The sequence below is a fragment of the Copadichromis virginalis genome, linkage group LG20 (assembly GCF_057382275.1).
Source record: "Copadichromis virginalis isolate Kocher_CV1m ecotype Utaka linkage group LG20, C_Virginalis_male_GT1.1, whole genome shotgun sequence".
In the NCBI taxonomy this organism is placed as follows: Eukaryota; Metazoa; Chordata; class Actinopteri; order Cichliformes; family Cichlidae; genus Copadichromis; species Copadichromis virginalis.
Window position 1 is genome coordinate 24,496,289 of NC_140637.1, and position 15,495 is coordinate 24,511,783.

The following is a 15,495-nucleotide window of genomic DNA, read 5'->3' on the forward strand; positions in this document are numbered from 1 at the left end:
TCCTCAGGTGGATGCAACCTCTGAATTTGGACAGCCGTGGCTGGGGGACAGTAATAACGGTGACATTTAACTTACTTGGGGTGATTGTGGCTCAAGAGTTGGGAGTTTACCTTGTAATTGGAAAGTTGCCAGTTCGAGCCCCGGCTTGGACAGTCTCGGTCGTTGTGTCCTTGGGCAGGACACTTCACCCGTTGCCTACTGGTGGTGGTCAGAGGGCCCGGTGGCGCCAGTGTCCAGCAGCCTCGCCTCTGTCAGTGCGCCCTAGGGTGGCTGTGGCTACAATGTAGCTTGCCATCACCAGTGTGTGAATGGGTGCGTGAATGGGTGGATGACTGGATATGTAAAGCGCTTTGGGGTCCTTAGGGACTAGTAAAGCGCTATATAAATACAGGCCATTTACAGGCCATTACTTTAAATAAATAATTTTAAATAAATAAACACTGTAAAATTCAATTTTTTTGTATATGTGTATGTATACGTATATGTATACCTACCCCCTTCACTTTTGAATGTCTCCCTAATTCAAGGTTGGCAAGTATGAGTGATACAGCAGTGTTAGCTTTCAAACATCATATCCTAAAGTGCATTCTATTATTGTGGATAAGACAATCATTCTAAATCTAACTATTTCAAGTGTTAAATGTTTTAATTACACCAACTATTATATTTATAATTAATTATAAAATTATATTTCATTTGGTTGGGGGGGGAGAGACACCTCCAGGCAAGTAAAATTAATAAAGGTGTGGAAGTATGAAGTTAGTGGTTTGAAACACTGTTGAATAAATTTCATTTCTAAAGTGTATTTAAGATTTTAAATGTTACCTGTACTTTTGTTAAGACGGCAGTGACTGTCAGTGCATGGTTGTTGATCAATAGTCATGACAATTGGCCATATTAATGATCAAGAAACGGTCCTCACAGCCCATTGTTTGTCGATTTTCAGTAATTATGATAACGTACTGTTGTTGGGGAAACCAGCAGTCAGGTGAGACTCAAGAAGTCACTTGGATATTGCTGCACATCTGCCTTTTCAAAGTCAGAATCCTTGTTTGTCTTTTGCAAGAATGTCTAATTACCAGAATCCAAATGGGCTAGCCACCTTAGTCACTTTAATGAGCAACATAGATTCTTGTTCTCACCAGAGCAAAGATACTGGCTGGACAAAACTTGAAGTATCCCTTACATTTAAATGGAGGAACAAATATAACTGTATAGAAGAGAGCCATAACAATTACTTAATCATAGTCAGTTTCAAAATTAATTTAACTGAGTAGTTTTGCTGTATTTCATTTTTTTACTTCTCCAATGTAAGTGTACTCAGAGCTCCAAGGGGTTCAAACAGAGCATGTCCAGTAGCGTCCATGACAAAATTGACAGCCGTCAATTCTGATAAACCAGATCATAGATGATGCTGTGGCCCTCGTTATAGTAATCCATGAGAATGACCCAGTTCATTATCAGCCTGTAAATGTCTTCAAAGTGTCTGGAGGTCTCCCAAGAAGTAATACTGCTTGTAGTCATCTATTCACTACACCTTTGATCACAATTATTACTAAGGCACATAACATTGTGTTTATTCAGAGTACAGTAGTCTGGGTGCTGGTAAACTGTATCAGAGCACAGTATCTGTTTTGTTTTTTGTTATTTGTTTTCGTTTGTTGTTGAAATAACTGGACTAGAAGAAGGACAGTGGTATATGTACATTTTAGAATTTAACATTTAAGAGTTTAACAGTTCATGGTGTAATTAATCAAATCTGCTATTGAGACATTCAAAAGTACACATCATGTCGTCCTTAGCATCTGATATTCTTTTTAAAATTACTTATTTTAGTAATGCCATTGTCACCTGAGCTCTCCTCTCACCACAACCCTGCTTCACCCCTATCCACAACAAAGCGACCCCCACCCCCCACTCCAGCCCAGCCTCATATCTACTTCACAGCTGATCAGGTGAGAAATCAGCTCAAGAGGACGAAGGCAAGGAAGGCAGCAGGTCCGGATGGAATCTGCTCCAGACTGCTCAGGGACTGTGCAGACCAGCTCTGTCAGGTGGCCCTGTACATCTTCAACCTGAGCCTGAGTCTGGAGAGGGTTCCTGAACTGTGGAAGACTTCCTGTGTGGTTCCGGTGCCAAAAATCGCACACTCCAGGGAGCCCAACCACTTCAGGCCTGTTGCCTTGACTTCTCATCTGATGAAGACCATGGAAAGGCTCATCCTGCACCACCTTCAGCCACTGGTGGGCTCAGTGTTGGACCCCCTGCAGTTCGCCTACCGTTCTGGAATTGGGGTGGATGACGCTGTCATCTACCTGGTACACCGATCCCTCTCTCACTTAGAGCAGGCGGGGAGCACTGTGAGGATCATGTTTTTTGACTTCTCCAGTGCTTTCAACACCATCCAACCTGCACTACTGAGAGGGAAGCTGGAGGGAGCCGGAGTAGGCAAAAAGCTGACTGCATGGACCATCGACTACCTTACCAACAGACCACAGTATGTGAGGCTCCATGACTGTGTGTCCGAGGTGGTAATCTGCAGCACGGGGGCACCACAGGGCACGGTTCTCTCACCTTTCCTGTTCAGCCTTTACACTTCAGACTTCTGTTATAATTCGGCTGATTGCCATATACAGAAGTTCTCAGATGATACAGCCATCACTGGATGCGTATCAGACGGGAATGATCAGGAATACAGGGGGGTCATCAGTGACTTTGTTGGCTGGTGTGAGACCAACGTACTCCAAATCAACGCTGGCAAGACAAAGGAGATGATCATAGACTTCAGGAGGAAGTCACCCCCTACAACACCGGTGAACATCCAAGGGAAAGACATTGAGATAGTGGACTCTTATAAGTACCTGGGTGTTCACCTCAACAATAAACTGGACTAGACTACAATTACAGACGTCCTGTATAAGAAGGGCCAGAGTCGACTCCACCTGCTGAGGAGACTGAGGTCCTTCAGAGTCTGCAGGACTCTGTTAAGGACATTCTATGACACTGTGGTAGCATCTGCCCTTTTCTATGCAGTGGCCTGCTGGGGGAGTGGATGCACGGACAGGGACAGGAGCAGAATTGACAAACTGGTGCGGAGGTCTAGCTCCGTGCTGGGATGTCCCCTGGAGTCTGTGGAGGTGGTTGGTGAGGGGAGGGGAGGATGTTAGTAAAGCTGACATCCATCATGAACAACCCACATCACCCACTGCATGAGTATGTGAGTGGGCTGAGCAGCTCCTTTAGTCAGAGACTGAAACACCCTCGCTGCAGGAAGGAGCGCTTTCGCAGATCATTCATCCCAACAGCAGTTAGAATCTATAACTCCTCAATCACGATGTCATAAGTCACTGGACACTGCGAACATCCACGGTCACCACTTCATGCATAATGGACCTTCCATGACCTTCCAAGCTAAATAGTTTATGTCTTCCATATTTCCAACTATATCCATAATCACATACTGTGTATGCTACCATTGTATATAGTGTATTATCTTACTTTTTTTCATTGATTGTACTTAATTGAATTTTTGTATTTCCTTCATATATCTGTACTTGAGCTGAGGTGATGCAAAAATTTCCCCGTTGTGGGATCAATAAAGTCTTATCTTATTTTATTTCTTAAATATTAACAGTGCAGTGTGTTTTGGGTGGAGGTCAAGAAAATACTGAACTGGAGAAATGTACTTAAGCTTTTAAAATTAGCAGTACTCAATGTGATTGAGGCAGTCTGTTGCCTCAAATTGTTTACGTTTTGTGTAACATGTTTTTGAGTTTTCAATATTCAGATCTTTGACTTTTCTTTAATTGAATAGGATTACAAAAGTGAACAATAAATACTGAGTTTTGCTGAACTGAAAAAGTGACTGTTGCACTCAGTCCTTTTAAGTTATGTCAGCTAGTTCCCATTGGAGAAATAAATAAAAACTTTAGTTCTAGTTACTAAATATTTTTGAATATAGTTATTAAATATTTTACTTTCATTTTAGTCAAAAGGTACATTTCAAATGTAATCAAAATATTAGAGTTCTGATAACCTTCAACTTTTAAATTCATCAACTTAAATTTAAGGCAATCAGTTGGCTTAATTTTCTTTAAATTCTGCAAACTTCTTTGGGTTTACAGTGTAGCTATAATTTCATATTGTAGGTATATTTACTCTGTATTTATTTCTACCTGGGCTTATTTGAGTTTTTGCACTGAACAGAAAAACAGCTTGTAATGTGAAGTGCTGTTGGGTCAGAAAAGCCACAATATAAATTGTAGTCCATTTCCATTACTTTTTCAGTGATACGGTAAGATTTGATTTGTGTTAAACCCAACCTCAACCCTGCACCCTTAAGAGCATCAAAATAGCATTAAAAGCACCCTTACACCACAGGGTCCAGACAAAGGGTTATTATAAAACAACCTGAGAGTAAGACCTGGGACTTGAGTTTTATGTTTTAGTTTAAGAGTCGACCCAAAAACAGACTGGACACAAAATAAAACCAGTACCTTTGATTATAAAGGTACACAGCAAATTCAAAAGTGTTAAATGTTTTGGTGTTAATAGTCTTCTTGCAAAAGTAGAGTTAATTTTACTCTAAGTAGAGTCACATTCTTTTCATGTAACTCTGAGGTGTAAAATGATAGTAGTTAAAATCGAGTGTTAAAAATGAGTGTTTCTATGTCAAATCTGGAGGTGTTACAATGGAAACATTAACTCTTGACCTCTTAACTCTGAACTCCTAGAGGGGCTATGACACCAACAGGGATGATCTGATATCCTCGTGTTGGTGTTGTTCCCAAATCATCATTAAAATGTTGTTCCAGGTTCAACATTGCAAGTGACATTGTTGTGACGTTATTCTTTTGCGAGCCATTCGTGCATTCGTGCAATTCCAATGTTGCAAGGACAATATCAATTCTGCTTACTGTTTATTAAAGAGTTACGGTTAGGGTCAGGGTCCGTTGATCGGCGGACAGAGGCGGTTTCTCGCAGCTTAAGTACAGTTTTTTGTTTTACGGCGGTTTTTCCCGAAGTCGCAAAAGTATGACGTCACGACATTCTGATTGGTCACTTGCAATGTTGATCCTGGGACAACATTTAGTATGATGATCTGGGAACAACACCAACACGAGGATATCAGATCAGGCATTAGCCATGTTGCTTGGTCATAGCATAATATTCTGTTTTAGCTAGCTGAAAGGTATTGTTTGTGGGCAAATACCACAGCCTTGAAAAAAGCTTGCATGTGAATTTTCAGTCAAACCTTTGGTCAAATACACCTAAAACAATGTCTAGAATGTGAAATGTTGGTATAATGGTGCTACTTGAAGCCTGAAAATGATCGCCCATAAAAAAAACAAAAAACGAGCAAACAGCAGTAGCAGACATCCTGACTGGATTCTACGTTAGCATAGATCCCTCCAGAGTTTCGTGCACATGGTTTAAGTAAAAATGAAAAAGTTTGAGGTTTTACATTTAGTTCAGTATTACCTGTTGCCTGTGTCCTTGTCTTTTGGGAAAATACTTTACACAAGTAATGGCTCAAAGAGGATTCCTTTTTTTTTTTTTTTTTTTCACTGTGCTCCAATTGTTTACTGGATTATTTGTGCCATTAATTAGTGTCAACTAATTTTTATTCAATCTCCGCACAGGATATGCTTGTGAAGATGGATTATGGGGGAGAGCAGAAGTGCGTTGAAGTTCCACAAAGGGATGAATGAAGGACATGCATATTGTATTGAAGAAATAAGTGATGAGAATGCTGTTATTTGCATTTACCAGCTCATCTATGTCAGACCTTTTGATAAACAAAATTCTAATGAAAGTGAGAACATGTATACTGTTACATCTTTCAGAAAATGTTTTGAAATTGTGGTGCACAGTTCAGAATAAATGTTTTTCAAAAACCGTTGCGTCTTTTTAGTAAATGTTTATTTCCAAAATAAATTTCTAGAAGTTCAGAACAGTAAAATTCCCACTTTTTAGTATGAATTAGAAGATAACTCTTACGTAGTTAAACTAAAATACTCTTTGAGAGTTCATATATAAACTCTTAACACCAAGTGTTAAATTATCAACTCCAGACAGATTTGGTGTTTAACACTAAATCAGAGTTAACATACCAACTCTCCAAAAAGAGTTAAATTAACACTCTCTGGTGTGGACCCATATAGACACTTTAATAGTGTTGAAATCAAATCCGACAGTGTTAATTTGGACATGCTGGATTTGCTGTGTAATGTGGATTTAAAAAAGCACCAAAAGGTGCAACAAACAAAGTCAAAAAAAATAAAATGGGGCAAAGAACACACAACTCACAGGAGAGACATCACTGTATCATGGCTTCCTTGAATTCAGTTAAATTGAGTTTATTTATTTTTTTCTCCCAAGAAAACATTTTTAATTAATTAAAAACAAGAAGGATATAGCTAATACAATAGAAATTAAAAGTTATAGAAGAAAATTAAAATGCTAAAAATGGAGCATGCACCGTGACGCAAACCGTAAATTTTATCCAAACTAAAGGTTTAAATCACCGTCAATTTCAGTATTTTATGCAGGAAATAGATTCAGAGAATGCCGACATTCCTTATCATACAGAGGTCCGTTGGCTGAGTTGGGGAAAAGTTCTCAATTGAGTTTTTGAGCTCAGCAGGGAAATCTGTCAGTTCATGAACATGGCATGTATGATGTGGTGAAGGCATTTCAAGTGAAGCAGTCACAAATGCACCAGTGCAACTTGCCTCTCTTTCCCTGTTGCCAAGTAATGTTGAACCACGTCAGCGCAACAGTGTTCCCAAATGCGCACTTTGCTGATAAACTGAGCGCACTGATTTTACTCAGCGCTTTGGTGACTTTGAAGCACAAAAAGAGAATTTCGAGCTGCTTCACAACCCATTTACGTGAAAACTGCACCTGTGCAGATTCAGATGGAGCTGCACTGTAATGGGACACTCAAGGCAAAGTACGACACTGAATGGCCCGCACAGTTTATTAGTTCCATTCCTGAAGCAAAGCCCAGCTCCGTCTACATGCAGCTCCAAACTTGTGTATGCTTTCATTTATTTTCATTTTTTTGGCAGCATGTTCATATTTCTAACTAGCATAATTTTGACAGGATATATATTTATGAAGAGCAAAATATTTACAGTTTATTTTTTTAAGTTTATTTATTCTGGAATAATATTCCTGTCTATTTTTAATTCATATTTATGTTTAAAAATAATCATTTTAGTGTGTTCAATAAATGTTTATCTTGTTTGGCCCGCGACCTAAAGTGTGCCTTGAGGTTTGGCCCCCTGTGCAATTGAGTTTGACACCCCTGCTCTAAGGGATTAATAGGAAGAAATCTCTGTCAGAACCAGGCTCAGATAGGGCAGCCATCTGCTGCAACCGGTTTTGGGGTGAGGGGAGGAAGACAGGGCAAAAGATCCACTTTGCAAGAGAGCCAGGGATTAATAGCAATGATTAAATGCAGAGTGGTGTATAAAGACATAGCGAATTAGGTGAATGAAGAAGAAACATTCAGTGCATCATGGGAAGCCACCACTAGCCTAGCTGCATTGTACCAGATTCAGCGAGGGTGTAGGGTCACCTGATCCAGCCCTAACTATACAGTCGTGGCCAAAAGTTTTGAGAATGACACAAATATTAGTTTTCACAAAGTTTGCTGCTAAACTGCTTTTAGATCTTTGTTTCAGTTGTTTCTGTGATGTACTGAAATATAATTACAAGCACTTCATACTTCAAAGGCTTTTATCGACAATTACATGACATTTACGCAAAGAGTCAGTATTTGCAGTGTTGGCCCTTCTTTTTCAGGACCTCTGTATTTGACTGGGCAACCTCTCAATTAACTTCTGGGCCAAATCCTAACTGATCGCAACCCATTCTTTCATAATCACTTCTTGGAGTTTGTCAGAAGTAATGGGTTTTTGTTTGTCCACCTGCCTCTTGAGGATTGACCACAAGTTCTCAATGGGATTAAGATCTGGGAAGTTTCCAGGACATGGACCAAAAATTTCAACGTTTTGGTTTTGGTCCCCGAGCCACTTAGTTATCACCTTTGCCTCATGGCACGGTGCTCCATCGTGCTGGAAAATGCATTGTTCTTCACCAAACTGTTGTTGGATTGTTGAAAGAAGTTGTTGTTGGAGGGTGCTTTGGTACCATTCTTTATTCATGGATGTTTTTTGGGGCAAAATTCATCCTTGGATGAAAAGCAACCCCACACATGAATGTTCTCAGGATGCTTTACTGTTGTCATGACACAGGACTGATGGTAGCGCTCACCTTTTCTTCTCTGGACAAGCCTTTTTCCAGATGCCCCAAACAATCGTAAAGAGGCTTCATTGGAGACTATGACTTTGCCCCAGTCCTCAGCAGTCCATTCAACAAACTTTCTGCAGAAGATCAATCTGTGCCTGATGTTTTTTTGGGAGAGAAGTGGCTTCTTTGCTGCCCTTCTTGACAAGAGGCCATCTTCCAAAAGTCTTCGCCTCACTGTGCATGCAGATGCGCTCACACCTGCCTGCTGCCATTTGTGAGCAAGCTCTGCACTGGTGGCACTCCGATCCCGCAGCTGAATCCTCTTTAGGAGATGATCCTGGCGCTTGCTGGACTTTCTTGGACGCCCTGAAGCCTTTTTAACAAGAATTGAACCTCTTTCCTTGAAGTTCTTGATGATCCTATAAATTGTTGATTTAGGTGCAATCTTAGTAGCCACTAGTGATGGCCAAATGAAGCTTTCTGAAGCACTGAAGCTTGTATTGAAAAACGGTTCATTACTCAAAACTTTTCAACACAGTCCTCTCTGGTGACATCTGGTGGCCAAAAATATGAAGAGCAGCTTGAATCCCCAAAATAAAACCAACTGCTTCATTATGATTGCTCACGCTACAGCAGGGGCAATTCTAGGATCAGAGATATGGGGGTGCTGAGCACTCAGAGAGCTGCCCAGCCAGGCAAGATAAACTTTACTCATCATGATGAGACTTCTTCCCTGTCTATTCCTCGCTGGCTTCAAATCTCTCAGTGGAATGATCAGTGGTTCGCTATCTGTCACCATCAAAACACCACAAATCCCACGAATGATTCATTTCCTTATAAACCATTGAATCAGACGCCGAAGCAGTTAGGCTCTAAATGAAGCTTCGGACGTCGCCAAACGAATCAAGCTTCAACACAGTGCTTCTGAAGCAGTGTGTTAATTTTTTTGACACATGCACCGTAGCGTCAGCTTCAAGCGGGCCATCACTAGTAGCCACAATATCCTTGCGTGTGAAGCCATTTTTATGCAACGCAACGATGGCTGCACGCTTTTCTTTGCAGGTCACCATGGTTAACAATGGAAGAACAATGATTTCAAGCATCACCCTCCTTTTAACATATCAAGTCTGCCATTCTAACCCAATCAGTCTGACATAATGATCTCCAGCCTTGTGCTCCTCAACATTCTCACCTGAGTTAACAAGACGATTACTGGGATGATCTCAGCAGGTCCTTGAATGACAGCAATGAAATGCAATGGAAAGGTATTTTTGGGATTAAGTTAATTTTCATGGCAAAGAAGGACTATGCAATTCATCTGATCACTCTTCATAACATTCTGGAGTATATGCAAATTGCTATTATAAAAACTTAAGAAGCAACTTTTTCAAATCAGAATCAGAATCAGAAAGGGTTTTATTGCCAAATGTTGAGCAGGTTTACAACATTAGGAAATTGCTGCGGTGCTTCAGTGCAAATTTCCAATATTTATGTGATTCTCAAAACTTTTGGCCACGACTGTAGAGCATATAGTTAGCGTTTGATCAGGAGACCCTGCATCATCTTAGTTTATAGAAGAAGGGAGATTAGGGAAGTAGAGAAAGCTTGGCAAAACAGACAATCAAGACACTCATAGGGGAAGTTAAACTCAAAGCAACGCACAAGAGATACTATCACCCATCTATCTAACTATCATAGTAAAACAGGAAATAATAGAGAAAAGACACACACTTAACAAGGTAAAAGAAGAACACTGGGGAGGCAGGAATAACAAAGTGAAGACAAAACTGAAACTCACCATAATAATGAGAAAATAGACTCTACCATAGTAAAGTGATAAAGGTTTCAAACAAGAATCTAAGAATGCAATAAAAAAACCAAAACAAAAATCTAAGCCTTAACCCTTTAAAGCCAGTCGGAGCGGGCACGCTGCGTTTTGCTTAACTATTTTTAAATCCCGGTAGCACTGCAACCATGTAAGCTAGCAATAATTTTTTTTGTATATGAAACCGGAGAAATTTTACTTATATCTTATGCCATCAGTTTGTCCTAGGTAACGGTTTCCTTCCACATATAGCTTTGAAAAAACTACATAAAAAGCACTTGCAGCAACAAAAACATAATATTCCAGAAACAAGCTTTGCTGATCTGATCAGCTGTCCGTAACACTTCCTATGTCCATCAGCGCGAACTATCGCATATCCGCCATGACCTGGCCGAAACCGGAAGTGATGTCATTTTGCGGAAATGTAGTTTTTTTTTTTTTTACCATCAGGGCCTCATGAGCCTATACTGGTGTTTTTAAAAGTTATGTTTGACTTCATGACTTTCTGTGTCATTTCTGGGATGCTTAGAAGTCAAATTGCACTGCTGGAAATAGTTTATTTTGATGCATATACTATTTTCTTTTTGCAAATTTGCATTTTAATATTTATTTTCGTTTTTCCTGCAGTATATAAAAATTGGTGAATTTCAAAAATAAAACTATGAAGACACTCAAAATAAATTTCCTGTGGTGGGAAACTATTTTGTGCAACTTTTTTGTATTTACAGTTTTGAGGGATAAGCCTCTTAAAATTCTCTAACTAGAAATAGATGTTAAAAAAAAACCAAAACGATTTTCAATTTTTTTGTAGTTTATTGCACTTTTTTGCAATTTATGTAATTACTATGCACTTAATGCATACATATTATTAAAATTTGGGCTATAATGGTTGTTTTGGTGTACAGCAACTTGAAATGCTCCCAAAAATGGCACTACAGTATGTAAAAATATAATATAATATATAACACTGTGTCGGTTTGAAAGGTACTGTCTTAAAGTTTTTCTAGTCCTACCTGGATAACAGGAGTTTTTCTGTTCACCTCGGTGAACTGTCATCTCCCAGAGCTCCTTTAACTTGTGGTGTACCTCAGGGGTCCATTCTAGGCCCCCTGCTGTTTACTCTGTATTTGCTCCCTCTGGGCGATGTGCTGCGCAAACATAATGTGTCCTTCCACACCTTTGCTGATGACATTCAGATCTACCTCCCTCTGAGGTTAGACTGTAAGGACTCTCTGCAGCCGTTATTCTTCTGTCTGTCTGACATTAAGACTTGGATGGCTCTTAAGTGAAAGTAAATGAAAGTAAAACTGAAGTCATTGTGTTTGGGCTTCCTAAAGACCCCAACCTTTCCTTTGATTTTATGGGACCCCTAACTTCCAAATGTACTTCCTCCATTAAGAGCCTCGGTGTTACTTTTGACAGTGCTTTTAAATTTGATAAACAAATCAGCTCTGTAGTCAAGGGATCTTTTTATCATCTACGGATTTTAGCTAAAGTCAAGTCCTACCTGTGCAGGAACAATCTAGAAAGGGTGGTCCATGCTTTTATTACATCACGGCTGGACTACTGTAACTCCCTTTATGCTGGTTTAGATCGTTCCTGTCTGCATCGCCTCCAACTGGTGCAGAACGCTGCTGCTCACATGCTGACTGGTTCCAAAAAGAGAGACCACATCACTCCGGTCCTCTGCTCTTTCCACCGGCTCCCAGTTGCTTTTAGGATTGATTTTAAAATTTTACTGCTGGTTTTTAAGGTTCTTAACGGTACTGCACCTCCTTACCTGGCAGAGCTTCTTAGCATTTAACGCCCCAGGAGATCTTTGAGGTCAGCAGACCTGATGCTTTTAGATGTTCCCAGGTACAGATTAAAGACTAGGGGAGAGAGGGCTTTTGCTGTGGCTGCACCCAGACTGTGGAACAGTTTACCTCCTCACATCAGATTCTCCACAAGCCTAGGAATTTTTAAAACTGCTCTTAAAACTCACCTCTTCTCATTGGCTTTTAGCAAGGTTTAACTTACTGTTTTAACTTATTGTTTTATCAGTGAGGTGTTTTATGTACTTGTGTTTTATTGTATTTTATATTTGGATTTTATTGTACAGCACTTTGGTCAGCCTTGGTTGTTGTTAAATGTGCTTTATAAATAAACTTGACTTGACTGACTTGACTAAAAGCTCTGGCAGCCGTGGTTCGATGGTAGGTCTTAAAGGGTTAAACACTGAGTAGCAGGTAAAAGCTAAAGAGAATCTCAGACATTATATTAACTAACGGGTCAAACAGAAACATAAGAACCATAAGACTGGGGAACAGGTACTCCTACAAAGTTTAAAATCAATTGCCCCTAAAGTTCGGATCACTTTTTACTGTAGTTTAATTTATTTATGCCTTTTCAATTATTATTTACTTACCTCCCATTTCCCATTGTCTTCTTTGTCTGCTTCAGGCATAAACATCCGATCAAAAAGATGAGAAAAGGGCCCGTGCCCTTTATATGAAAAAATAAATATATAAATTATTTGAACAATAGGGTGATTTGTGATAACTTATTATTAGTCATTGCACACTGACTAGTATAGACAGGTACTTGTATAGATGGGAATGCAGTGCAGTGAACAGCTTCTAGTTAAAAGGAAATATTGTATAACACTGAAACGTAGATAGCATTTATTTTATTAAGATGAGAAACATCTGTTGTATAGTGTATATCATATTTTATCCTATTAAATGTTCATCCTGTTTAGACTTTATTCCTAGTCACATCAGTGGTCAAGGTCAACATAATACTTGACATGGGGATAGTTTCATTTTAGTTTCATGTTTAATCACACCTTATGATGACCATCTGCAACATAATACTTGTGATACATAAAATATTTGTATTACTTACCTAGGTCATGACAAAGACCGGCAATCTGCACACAGAGGACATCTTGTTCACTGATGAGTGATTCCTTCAACTCATCTAACTTCTCTAAATCCTTCAACTCCTCCAGTGCCTTGATCTGCTCCAACTGCTTTACCTTCAGAGCTTTTGCAAGCTCACCTGCTAAATGTGCCACCCTTTAAAGAATAAAGGTAGAACACACACACATACACATACTCTTTAGTGCATTGGATTAATTGTTTTCAGTTGGTACATTGCTACACTGCTAAAAATAGTAAAAAAAAAAAAAAAAAAAAGTAATACTTTGAAAACACATCAGATCTAAAGTATATCAAAAAAATCTCCTTTGGGCTATATAAAATATTATCAGTCAATCAATCAATCAATAAACCAGTCTGTCCCTTGTTTTGGAATTTTGTTACATGTGTGCAAACCCATGGACATACCCAATTGAGTGTTCAAAGCGGTTGTGGGATGCTCCTGGATAAACAAAATACACCCCACCAACTTGCTTGATGTTTCGTAGTCTCTGGAACTCAGGGGTGTTTATAATTTTGACAAGAACTGGGTGTAACTCAATGTGGCCATGGATGGGATCATTAAACACCTTTGTGAAGAAAAAGAACAAGACGACAATCAAAAGAAGACTAAAAAGAATTAAACGATTTCCAGCTCTTACCCAAGAACAGGTAGCAGGTCTCAGTCCTTTTATATATAACTTAATGTTTTTCAAACAGTGGTATGTAAGCATTGAGGCTGATGCTAGGCTAAGGATCTTCTAGTATCATGCCTTTTACTGTGGCAATGGCAACTTGTTTAAATAAAAATAAGGTATTTTCCCAAGAGGAAATTTAAAGGATATTTTATTTTACATGGACAGTTACAGTCCTTTTGAATATTTTCAATACTGTACCAGATTATAAGAATATTTTTTTTCAATTAACCGGTTATTGTGAGATAAACACCAAGAGTCAAGTTAAATCACCTTTCTTAAATCTTTGCTGTTCTCCTGGACTGCAATTTTGCAAGTGCCAGGGTTGGTGTCATCGTCATCCTTGTCAGGTTGGTTTATCTACACAAAGTTGATTAGTAAAACCAAGACAACAACCAGGTACAAAACCAAAATGACAGAGTTATACAATATATATAATGTTTAATTGCAACTTCTATCATATTACTTTTTACATAGTAATCTCTATATCTACTACAATGAAATAAAGTAGTACCTCAAAGGGTGGTGTTTTGCACGGCTTTTGGTTGACTTTATTCATCTTGGACACCAGGCACACCAGGGACAACAGCACAAAAATGACATATTAGACAGCCAAAGTTGTCTTATGGAGATGCATAAAAGAAGAACAAACAGTGCATGGAAAGTGATACTGTGTTATCATCTTTGAGTGGGAGATTGGAATTAATTTCTCAGGGTTTTTCTTGCGATTAACAAATGATTTACTTTGAATGACGTTCGTGTCTTTCATCCCAAATGAAAATTTTAAATGAAAGAATGTATTTTCCCACGAGGAAATCTAACTGATATTTTATCCTTGTCCTTTTGAATATTTTTGATATTTGATAGAGCTGATGCTCTCATGGAGTCCTTTAGTGCTGCAGGCAGATTCTGCCCATCCTATTGGCAAGTCTTGTCTTGTACTCAGAAACAAAAGATAATACAAAGTGTCTCACCCAGTAGTCTTTAAAGTAGTAGTATGGCTTCTGAATACACTGTTTATTTTTTTCATCAGGAGTCCTAATGAGTAAAAAACAAGAAGAAGCATAACAGAAAAATATTGAACAAAATGGTAGAAAATGCAAATTGGTTTATCAGTAGATACTTTGCTATAAGAGCATTATCAGCAGTCCCCTAAAAGGTTGGTTCTATTCAACCTTCACATTTCTTCAGTGTGAGAAACATTTTGTCACTCATTCAAGTGACTTTTTCAGAGACTGGAAGTGAATCGTTTCTCCTACTGAAACTGGTATGTCCAGATGAACAGAATCAACCTTTTGGGATTTACTTACCTGGATGAGGGATCAGCTGTGATCAGCTGTGCGTGTTCTGGGTAGCAAAGGGGAAAAGAATCACTACTGATTATCTGTTATGACAAGTAGTTTATTATGATATTTTTTTCTTGCTGTCATGTCTAACAACAAACCATAAAACATTGTCACAGTGTGTTCTCATGTGCTGTACAATAATGCAGCTTTGTCTGGTAACGCTTGTGTTTATCCCACAAGTACAAAACTACTTGCAGGTTACTGTTCAATATCTGAAATATAACAGGACTCTTGTGTATATACTGCCGCCCCTCTTTTAAAGGGGGTACAAAATATAATTTATATTAGTATTGCATTGTCTTGTTTATTTTTGTCAATTTTTTCTAACATGCTTACTATGACTGGGAGTTCTGCACAAGAATTTCAGTGTGCCTTGACTGCTGGTTTATGCACAAATGGCAAATAAAGAATCTTGAAACTTTAAGCTACTTTCGGTTAGACACTGAAAACAACCTGGTTAAGGTTAGGAA

The 15,495-nt window shown here is 38.9% G+C and overlaps 1 protein-coding gene across 3 annotated transcripts in view; it reads right to left on the minus strand.

Annotated features, from left to right (window-relative positions):
* The window catches only part of LOC146684876 (deoxynucleoside triphosphate triphosphohydrolase SAMHD1-like), a 32,558-nt gene that overhangs the window by 9,711 nt on the left and 7,352 nt on the right, over nt 1–15,495 (minus strand). The window contains exons 3-9 of one of the 3 annotated variants that reach the window (XM_085443556.1): nt 14,990–15,026; nt 14,654–14,717; nt 14,194–14,238; nt 13,953–14,039; nt 13,414–13,574; nt 12,971–13,143; nt 12,492–12,568 (exon numbers count right to left, since the gene is read on the minus strand). In XM_085443556.1, coding sequence (XP_085299682.1) covers nt 12,492–12,568; nt 12,971–13,143; nt 13,414–13,574; nt 13,953–14,039; nt 14,194–14,238; nt 14,654–14,717; nt 14,990–15,026 — 644 coding nt within the window. The remainder of the gene's footprint in view (nt 1–12,491; nt 12,569–12,970; nt 13,144–13,413; nt 13,575–13,952; nt 14,040–14,193; nt 14,239–14,653; nt 14,718–14,989; nt 15,027–15,495) is intronic. The other 2 variants (XM_085443557.1, XM_085443558.1) reach the window with 2 other exon arrangements.